Below are 11,026 nucleotides of genomic sequence, written 5' to 3'. Positions count from 1 at the left end.
CACTTACTAGATTTGCAAGGGTTAGAAAAGGTAGAATTTGAACTCTTCTATTCTGAGTAGGAGCCTCTCATTCTTTGCACCACATCAAGCCACTGATGGAAGTGAGCAGGCAACTGACTGAAATCGATTGCCATTCTGCCAGCCTCCAGCCCTTAGGAAATGGTCTGCTCCAGAGAGAATGGAAGTTGCAGTGGGCATCAGACAGCACTCTCCTCTTTCCCCTCAGCCTCTGGCGTCAGGCTGGCCCAGAGGGAGATCTGTTATGTTTCCAGCAGCTCTGGGAGAGACATTTCTCTTGGAGTGGTGGACACAGCAGTGTCCTGTTACTTACCTGCAAGTTCCACTGGGGTGTGGCAGCCACGCAGGAATTGCTTACTTCCTTTAGCAGACCCTGACCATCGCAGGCGCCCACATTAGCTTAGAAAACTCTGCCATATGGGCTTCTTATGTCTCCCGCCTTTCACAAATTCAGGCACCTCTTCAAATGCTTTTTAAATTCAGCTGGCATGCTGTCTCACAATGTAATCCCAGCACTTTGGGAAGCTGAAGAGGGCAGATCGCTTGAGCCCAGGAGTTTGAGACAGGCCTGGGCAATATGGTGAAACCCTATGTCTACAAAAAACACAAAAAAATCTTCCTTTCGGCCAGAACCGCCATCTTCCAGTAATTCGCCAAAATGACGAACACGAAGGGAAAGAGGAGAGGCACTCGATACATGTTCTCTAGGCCTTTTAGAAAACATGGAGTTGTTCCTTTGGCCACGTATATGCGAATCTATAAGAAAGGTGATATTGTAGACATCAAGGGAATGGGTACTGTTCAAAAAGGAATGCCCCACAAATGTTATCATGGCAAAATTGGAAGAGTCTACAATGTTACCCAGCATGCTGTTGGCATTGTTGTAAACAAACAAGTTAAGGGCAAGATTCTTGCCAAGAGAATTAATGTGCGTATTGAGCACATCAAGCACTCTAAGAGCCGAGATAGCTTCCTAAAACGTGTGAAGGAAAATGATCAGAAAAAGAAAGAAGCCAAAGAGAAAGGTACTTGGGTTCAACTGAAGCGCCAGCCTGCTCCACCCAGAGAAGCACACTTTGTGAGAACCAATGGGAAGGAGCCTGAGCTGCTGGAACCTATTCCCTATGAATTCATGGCATAATAGGTGTTAAAAAAAAAATAAAAGACCTCTGGACTGTGAAAAAAAAGAAAACACAAAAATTAGTCGGGCATGGTGGTACATGCCTGTGGTCCAAGCTACTCAGGAGGCTGAAGTGGGAGGATCACCTGAGCCCAGGAGATTGAGGCTTTGGTGAGTGATGATGGTGCCACTGCATGCCAGTCTGAGTGACAGAGTGAGACCCCATTTCAAAAATAAATTAAATAAATAAATAAATTCAGAGCGTCACGGGCCATTCACTCCTGAAGATTCCATTTGTGCTTAGGTGCAATATTTTACAGGCAGGATGAACAAGGCTCAGAGAAGGGAAGAGACTTCCTCAAAGTCACATGGCAAGTGAATGACAGAACGAGGGCCAGAATCAAGGTCCCTGACTATTCTCCAGTCACTCAGCAGACACTCAATGAGTGCCTAGAATCTGCTAGACACCACTCTGGGTGCCGGGTGTCCACTGCCACCCTTAGAAGCATGCTGCGCTGCTCTTGCTGGGGCTTCCCTGCTCCCCTCTCCTGGATGCTTTTCATTCCCAGCCCCGAAGTCTAACCCCGAGACCCCCAGGGCCACTCACCACAGCATTCCTGAAGACTTAGAAGAGGTGCTTTTGTGTGCAGCCTTTTCCTCCAAGACCCTGGAATGCACGTTCGCAGGACTTGCTGATTTATAGCCATGTTGCCTTTCAAAGAATTCCCTGGCCTGTGTTAAGTCAACAGATTTGAGAAAGGGCTTGTTAAAAGTTCTGTCACGGGAGCCAGTTGTTCCTTGTGTTCGCAGGATGCTTTCTTTAACCCTGGGCCCGCCTCGGGCCCGTAGCAGCACACCCTGGGCCTGCGACTGCTTAGGATCTGTGTGTAAGACAGGGAAACTCTCTGTCATATAAACGTATTTAGTGCCATATCCAACCCTGCCCCTCCCTCAAATAGCCCTCAGCCTCTCTTCTCTTATCACTCTTTGTTTCCTACAATGAACTGCCTTAATAGTTTTTGTGATCACATTAGCCTATTTTCTATTTTTATCCTCTGGTCATTCTGTTCATCAACTGAGAGCAGTGGCCACATCCTGTTTGTACATGCTGGCCTTTCTGAAAAGAATTCATTCATTCATTCATTCATATACCCATTCACTCAACTATCCTGGCTCCGTCCTGGGAACTGAGGATATAGCAAAAGAGAAATAAAGATGGCTGCTGCCCCCCCAGGTGCACTGCCCAGATCCTTGCTCAGGGCTACGCTGCTCATTCCGCAGCTGCCAGGAGTGTTGCTGGCTGACAACCCACACTAAGTCCTTCCTAGAGGGAGCTGTGTTCTCTTCCTGGGGACACTCTGCATCCAATGACTGGCTGATTTGGGGCCCATCCACTTCCTCTCAATTCAGGACATCCCCGAAGCACTTCCCCAGCTTCAGGGCTCCCTTGGGAATCAGTGGAGACCTCTGTTGCAACTGCATTACAGTCAAAGTTCTCTCTCTGCCCAGTCTTGCTTCCTTTACACCCTATGGCTGCTGTTTCTGAGAGCACCCACCCCGCTCTCCCGCAATAAGCCTCATTGCACACAAATCCCCAGCTCAGAGTTTTGTTCCCAGAGAAGTCATCCTACGACACCTGCTATCATGAAGTTTACATACTAGAGGAGGGCAACAGAAAATAAACACAATAAATAGTAACACAGTTATGTGAAAAGTGACACTGCTGTGGGAAAAAGTAGAGTGGGGTTAGGGGATCAGGAATACAGAATGAGAAGATGATTAATTTTTCATATTCAATAAAATGATCGGAATAGGCCTCTGAGAATGTGACATTTGACCAAAGACTTGAAATTAGCAAGCTGAATGTCCAAAAGCTCTTGGATCTAAAATTCCTCCTGGATCAGTCACAATTTTCCAGAGAAACAGATACCAATAGGATGTGAGTGTGTATATGTGTGTGTGTGTGTGTGTGTGTGTACATGCATACACACTATGACCTGTTTCTAGTAATTGGCTCATGGGATTGTGGAGTCTGGCAAGTCTGAAGTCTGCAGGGAAGGCCAGCAGCTGGAATAGGTGGGAGTTGATGCTTTAGTCTTAGGCAGAATTTCTTCTTCTCTGGGAAACCTCAATTTTTGCTCTTTTTTTTTTTTTTTTGTATTTTAGGTTCTTGGGTACATGTGCAGTTCATGCAGGATTGTTGCATCGGTACATACATGGCAATGTGGTTTGCTGCCTCCTTCCACCCCCATCACCTATATCTGGTATTTCTCCCCATGTTATCTCTCCCCAACCTTCCCACCCCCCACTGTCCCTCCCCATCCCCCACCAACAGAACCCAGTGTGTGATGCTCCCCTCCCTGTGTCCATGTGTTCTCATTGTTCAGCACCCGCCTATGAGTGAGAACATGCGGTGTTTGATTTTCTGTTCTTGTGTCAGTTTACTGAGAATGATGGTTTCCAGATTTATCCATGACCCTACAAAGGACATGAACTCATGGTTTTTTATGGCCGCATAGTATTCCATGGTGTATATGTGCCACATTTGGTTTGGTTCCAGGTCTTTGCTATTGTAAACAGTGTTGCAATGAACATATGTGTGCATGTGTCTTTATAATAGCACGATTCATAATCCTTTGGATATATACCCAGTAATGGGATTGCTGGGTCAAATGGAATTTCTATTTCTAGATCCTTGAGGAATTGCCACACTGTCTTCCACAATGATTGAACCAACTTACACTCCCACCAACAGTGTAAAAGTGTTCCTATTTCTCCACATCCTTTCCAGCATCAGTTGTCTCCAGATTTTTTAATGATTAAAGCCTTCAACAGATTAGGTAAGGCCCAAGAACATTATGAAACATAATCTGGGCCAGGGACAGTGGCTCATGCCTGTCATCCCAGCATTTTGGGAGGCCAAGGCTGGCAGATCACTAGGTCAGGAGTATGAGATCAGCCTGGTCAACATAGTGAAACCCTGTCTCTAGTAAAAATACAAAAAAAAAAAAATAACAACAACAATTAGCCAGGTGTGATGGCAGGTGCCTGTAATCCCAACTACTCAAGAGGCTGAGGCAGGAAAATCGCTTGAACCTGGGAGGAGGAGGTTGCAGTGAGCTGAGATCGTGCCACTGCACTCCAGCCCAGGTGACAGTGCAAGACTCCGTATCAAAAATAAATAAATAAATAAGATAATCTGCTTTACTTACAGTCTACTATTTGTGGATGTTCATCACATCCCCAAAATACCTTCACAGTAGCACCTAGGTTAGTATTTGATTAAGCACTGGGTACGATAGCCTAGCCACGCTGACACAGGAACCTGACCAACACAGCTACTCTGTCCCACACATAGACATCCCAACACCTTTCCCTGATCTACTTTTCTCCTTAACAACCATTAAGAGCTGACACTCTGTGTATTTTACCCTCCCCAGTGTCTTAAGCCAAGCCCACTTTATTCATTTATATAGTACCTATTTATTTTCTTGAAAATATATAAGTTGGTAGTGTTCCAATGTGAGTATCCCCGAGAGAAAATACCCATCAAAAAATAAGGACTTAAAAATGATAGTTGAGGTGGAGGAACTTCCGGCAGCAGCAGCTCAAGTGGCCAAGACAAGCTGGGTCAAAGTCAGGGTGGTGGTCCTGGTCCTGGTGGCGGCAAGGAGGATAACAAGGACAAGAAAAATAAATACTAACCTCCTGTACCAACTAGAGTAGGGAAAAAGAAGAAAACAGAAACCAGATGCTGCCAGCAAACTGCCACGGTGACACCTCACACTCAGTGCCGGTTAAAATTACTGAAGTTACAGAGAATTAAAGACTATCGTCTCATGGAGGAAGATTCATTAGAAAGCAAGAACAAATGAAACCATTAGAAGAAAAGCAACAGGAGGAAAGATCAAAAGTGGAGGGTAGACCCCATCTGAGAGGTACCCCAATGTCAGTAGGAACCTTGGAAAGATCATCAAAGACAATCATGCTATCGTGTCTACATCTTCAGTGTTCTTTCATTTGTAAGCAAGGATCTGCTGCGACCTGGCTGCTGGGTTCTGCTCAGACACAGGGTGCATGCTGTGCTAGGGGTGCTGTGATCACATGCGTGTTAGGGGTGCTGATGGATGACACAGATCCCCTGGTCACAGTGATGAAGGTGGAGAAGGCCCCCCAGGAGACCTATGCCAAATGTTGCGGAGGGGGTGGACAACCAAATTCAGGAAATTAAGCAATCTGAATTACAAATTCAGGAAATTAAGGAACTTCCTCTCACCATCCTGAATATTATGAAGATGGTGTTTTTATATAATATCAAGAAAGGGGTCATTCTCTATGGTCCACCTGGCACAGGTAAAACCTTGTTAGCCAAAGCAGTAGCAAACTAAACCTCAGCCACTTTCTTGAGAGTGGTTGGCTCTGAACTCATTCAGAAGTACCTAGGTGAGGGACCCAAACTCATACGGGAACTGTTTCGAGTTGCTGAAGAACATGCACCATCCATTGTGTTTACTGATGAAATTAATGCCATTGGTAAAAAAGATATGACTCAAATTCTGGTGGTGAGAGAGAAATTCAGTGAACAATGTTGGAACTGTTGAACCAGTTGGATGGATTTGACTCTAGGGAAGATGTGAAAGTTATCATGGCCACAAACCAAATAGGAACCTTGGATCCAGCACTTACCAGACCAGCCCGCCTTGACAAGAGGATCGAGTTCCACCTGCCTGATGGGAACACTAAGAAGCATATCTTTCAGATTCACACAAACAGGATGACACTGGGATGACTTGATCATGGCTAAAGATGACCTCTCTGGTGCTGACATCCAGGCAATCTGTACAGAGGCTGGTCTGATGGCCTTAAGAGAACACGGAATGAAAGTAACAAATGAAGACTTCAGAAAATCTAAAGAAAATGTTCTTTATAAGAAACAGGAAAGCACCCCTAAGGGATTCTATCTCTAGTGAACCACAGCTGCTGTCAGGAAAATGGTTGGAAGATTTCCCAACCCCTGAAAGGGATGAGGTTAGGGGAGTTACCCAGAGGAGTCCCCGTTCCCGTTGATTTTTATTAGCAAAACATCCTGTGTGTATTTTGGAGTACAGTGTGTAAGTGCCCAATGGGTGGCCTCTGTTAGTCACTGTGTAGCACCCTCCTTCCAAATAAAGTGTGCTCTTTCACCAAAAAAAAAAAATGGAAGAATGAAATGATAGTCGATGCTAAACAAGAGGCAGACTCAGGTGGGTAACATGAAAGGTGCTGGTTAATGTCTCAAGTTAATGGGGTCAGAGATTTCAAAGGAGGATGAAACTGACTTGAGAAGGATTTTTTACATTTCTGAGGTTTCATCTAAGAAAGCAAGCCACGTGAGCACAAAATGAGTTTACGAGAGCAGCAAACAGAACCAAACTTGAAAGCATTGCCAGTCTCTGTGCTGGGTCTATTTGAGCACCTTGATGCCAACTCTCTAAGCCTGGGTGGGAGGCAGGCTTACCCAGAGTTTCTTTACTTTTTAATTGTGTGCTATCTGACGACCCTTCTCTCTCATCAGGTTCAGCTTTGTCTGACCAGTACCTAAGGCAAATGTTGGCCTCACAAACTTTTCCAAACAACCAAGCATTTAATAAGAATATCAACTCTGGCTCATGCAAAAATGAATGACTTATAGAAATAATGGGGATGGAAACAGAAGTGTTCTTGTCATCTGATCATTCCTTTTTCTGGAAAATTTGAATATTTTCCATAAAATTATTATACAATTATTCACTTTAAAGCTGGTCTCAAATGTCCATAGAGGCTCAGTCATGAACAAATATTCACTGAGGCTTCACACTGTCTGGTCATGTCAGGAAAAGTCCATGGAATAAATAGACATGGACACACATCTATGAGAACTTAGCTAGTTAGTCAAAGCAATGCGTGTCCAAACATAACCTGGAAATACGTCCCATGAGGACTCAGAAGCAGGAGAGAAAATGTCACTATGAACTGATGTGGGTGGAAAACGCTTCATGATGGGAGGCAAATAGAACTCAGGCAGGGAAAAGGAAAGAAGGGCCTCTGGGTGGGAAGGCACCCAGAGCAAAGGCACCCAGGCGGGAATGCGTATGCATATTAGGATGCAGGATTCCCTCCGTTACGCCTAAGGGTGGAGGAGGTGGGAGCAATGTAAGAGCTGCAGATGTTTTCAAATGTAAAATTAGAATATATAAAGGAATAAGGTTTATAAGATTTATAAAAGTATTCTTATAAGTTCTTCTAAAATTAACAAACATTTGGTTTAAGATCTAACAAATCACTCTTATTAAGAAGAACAAAATTATATGAGAAAAGAATCCTCTCCCCTCATCGTATGAGCTGTGAATTCTCCATTGTTCTCTGCGTGTTGGTTATTGATCTATTGTCTCTTAGATCCAAGCCCACCCTTCTACACTCTCCTTTTGGATATGCTCAGACATCTGGGGCATTCCCTGTAGATGCTGCCAGCAGGAACTTTACAGCGTGACTGGAGGGTGGCAGGAAGGAAAGGGATCCTCCTTCCTGGTTTTTGCACTTTGTGGGAGTGTCTCTCCAGCGGCAGTTTTGCTCCAGCAGCATAGTTGGCTCCAGCTTTCAGCAGCCCCGGAACCAGCCTCCCATTCCCCCTCGCAGGCACTAGCAGCAGCCAGGTGATGTCCATCTCCAGGGGGTTGAGCTCAGTCCATGGGTCCCCCTCTGAGCCATCTGGTTCTGCTAACTCTACCTCTTGACAGCTGTTTCCCCGGGCCTAGAGTGGGTAACTTCTTTGTCAAATTTTATTGTTTTGAAGATAAGTTCATATAACATAAAATTCACTGTTTGAAAGTGTACAATTTAGTGGTTACTAGCATATTCATAATGTTGTGCAACCATTACCATTATCTAATTCTACTACGTCTTCATCACTCCAAAAAGAAACCCTGTATCTCCCAATTACCACCAATTACCTTTTCTTACTTTAAAGTCAGTAAGTGTTTCCTGGAGATACACTCCTAGACTATGTAACTGTCCCATTCTTTACTCAACTTTCACCCTCCGGTTTTCAAATCTATTGATACATTCTGCCTAAAATAATTACTATGATTCTCAAATTGTGCTAAGTCCTTAGTTTTTTCAACATTCATTATCTGGCATTCTTCTGTAGGAAAGAACATTCTCTTTCCATTTACGTGTTCATTTGTTTATTATATCAGGATAGACTCATGGATATCTATTTTAATCAATGGGATATAATCTGATGCTGTGGTTACTTGGACACACAAATCATCCCAGATTGGGCCAGCTGGCACCCCTTCCAGTTGTCCTGTGTCCTCTATGTTGCCATCATTCTTTGGTTACTTTCTTACCTCCTCGTCCACCTGTGAGATCTTCCATGTCTCCAAGGAATTCTGGTCCATATACATGGAAAATGGTATAATATTTAGAAACCAAATTCTAGGTAAGATCTTTGTTATTCAATTTCACTACTCCCAAGCTCTCTCTAGTAAAAAGCTAGGAAATGTACGTATTTGTGTACATGCGTGCATGTGTATACACATGCACACATGAAGATATAGTGTGCACACACTCACAGAAATGTACATCAATGTTTTATTTATCTAACCCCACATAGTGCAAACTCTAAATTTACACCAAAACTTCTCATTCTAATCCCGTAGACCGCAGGGTTCATTCCAGCTTTCTCCTTTTCTGTATTTATTATTCTCTTTTCTTGCAGTGAGAAACCTGGCTCCCACCACCTCATTATAATGACTTACTTCCTCAGCCCTCCCGCCTAAAGCTTTTACTCCATCTCTCAAGCCCAGAGAGCTGCCACCGCCATTTAGCCATCTTCCTTGCATGGCCAGAAACCCCATGGGGATGATAATCTATTTGAAAACATTTCATTAATGATAAAAATGTATATTGTGATCTAATGACTTGAACCTATTTCCCTTGCAGAAACTGCTGCAAATGTTATAATACAGCAAACTCCTTGAACATGTGTGTCTTCCAATAATTTTGATAGACTGGTCAGAGTGAAAGTTAGTCTATGGATGTGACAGAGTGTTTCCTCTAAGGAAAGCTAACTTTATGCCTTTAAATCCATGAGTTGTGCATGTATATGACATGAGCAAACACATATTGTTCAACAATTCCTGGTGGCCACTGTTTTTATTCTGGATTTTTGCTTCATAAAAATAATAAATCTGGTGTTATAAACTTTCTAAGGAAGATCACATTTTTCCTAAGATCAAAACTGAAAAGAAAAAGAGGGTACATGGCTTCATGAGCCACTTAGCATTGCAATTCAACTGTTAAAAATTACAAACAAAAATTGTATTTAATTTCTTGCTTGCCCGTAATAGGAAAGGTACCTTTATAGCATTGTTGACTATAGTTTCTGGAATGGCTCATACTGGAAGATCCTTTCAGCTAATCAGACACTATTCCTTTTTCTTTTCACTAGATGCATTGTGGCCTGAACATGAATATACATGGTGCCAATTAATTTGGTTTTGTTTTTGATTTTTTTTTTTGAGATAAGGTCTTGCTCTGTCACTCAGGCTGGAGTGCAGTGGCACAATCATGGCTCACTGCAACCTCAAGGGCTTAAGTGATCTTCCTGCCTCAGCCTCCCAAGTAGCTGGTGTGTGCCACCACACCCAGCCAAATTTTTTCATTTTGTATAGAGACGGGTCCCACTATGTTGCCCGGACTGGTCTCAAACTCCTGGACTCAAGTGATCCTCCCACCTCAGCCTCCCAAACTGTAGGGATTAGAGGCATGAGCCACCAGGCCTGACGAGCAGATTACTCTTAAACCTGTCCTGGGGTCATGGTGTACTCATAGTGTTTAACAATCAGCTTTCTGGGACGCTGCAGGAAGGGGCATAGTCCTGATTTGCCATAAGTGCCCATTTTTGTAGCATAAATACTCCCACCACGGCCAACGTCAAGCTGCCAACATAACATCACTTAAATAGGGGCTAGGAAGAGATTGCACAACTGGCTCTCATGAGCTTGTGTGAGCCACCTCCAGCCTGGATGCCCACATGTACCTATACACCAACCAGACCCACCCACCCACTTAAGCATTGACACCAAACTGCCAGTGACCTAAAACAAGTTCTGCACACTCATGAGATAAGGGTTCAGGAAATAGGCTATAGCCCTTGATTTCGGGTGTTCGCAGACTTAACTCAGACGACTGTCCTGTATCCATGATCAGCAGAGAGATTCTTGCCGGGAGCAAGAGAAATGGGAAGAAAACAAGTGAAAGAAAAAATCAGCAAACTGTCTCGAAGTCAAAACCGCGCTCGCAGTAAAGCGTAGAGATCAACCACCTCCCATGTTTTCACAGTTCTGCTCTGCCTGGAGGGAAGTGCCAGCTTTAAAGGAGGTCCAGCTGGTCTCCCGTGAGCAGAATTTGCCGGCTGTTAAAGGTGCTCTAAGCCATGGAGCACCTCTGACCCCCACTGGCTGCTGCGATGCATTGCATCTCGGAGATGGCCAAGGCCCCTCAGGATGCTGCCCTTTCCTAACCACAGGTGACCAGTTTCTCCTTTGCTGTATTGTCAGAACTTTCTACCAAGTGCCATCCATTTCTCACCCATCTCCTTTGAAATAGTTTTGCTCTTTACTTACTCTTTATTTACTTCTCCTCTGGGGTGGTAGATATTTCTAAGTTATTGTATAATGCATGGATTTTATTTTCATTTTCGTTTGATCAGAAAACGAGTCAAGAGAAGATATGAGGTTGTTGCATATGTGGCTAATTTTCATTTCTCTGTCTCATCCTTTTGGTGGCAAACACCAGGAACTGCTTCTTTTTGTATAAGAAGTCCTTCGCCACCTATTCTGTGTCATCATCTGAAGCGCATGCTCT

General features: G+C 43.9%; 1 protein-coding gene and 1 pseudogene across 1 annotated transcript; both read left to right on the top strand.

The window, feature by feature from the left end:
- The first annotated feature begins 636 nt into the window (after nt 1-636).
- On the top strand, nt 637-1,194 carry LOC105720654 (large ribosomal subunit protein eL21). Its single transcript, XM_012457291.2, has one exon. The coding sequence runs from the start codon at nt 677-679 to the stop codon at nt 1,157-1,159; it is 483 nt and encodes a 160-aa protein (XP_012312714.2). The 5' UTR covers nt 637-676; the 3' UTR covers nt 1,160-1,194.
- Nucleotides 1,195-5,084: 3,890 nt separating this feature from the next.
- LOC105720623 (26S proteasome regulatory subunit 4-like) lies at nt 5,085-6,105 on the top strand (annotated as a pseudogene).
- The last annotated feature ends 4,921 nt before the right edge of the window (nt 6,106-11,026 follow it).

This window comes from Aotus nancymaae, unplaced genomic scaffold, assembly GCF_030222135.1.
Source record: "Aotus nancymaae isolate 86718 unplaced genomic scaffold, 86718_ANA_hifiasm-v0.15.2.pri h1tg000014l, whole genome shotgun sequence".
NCBI lineage: Eukaryota > Metazoa > Chordata > Mammalia > Primates > Aotidae > Aotus > Aotus nancymaae.
The sequence above is the reverse complement of the archived record's forward strand: the minus strand, read 5'-3'. Positions and strand labels throughout refer to the sequence as shown.

Coding starts and splice junctions, on each gene's coding strand:
- LOC105720654 (XM_012457291.2), top strand. CDS start 677: ATGACGAACACGAAGGGAAAGAGGAGAGGCACTCGATACATGTTCTCT.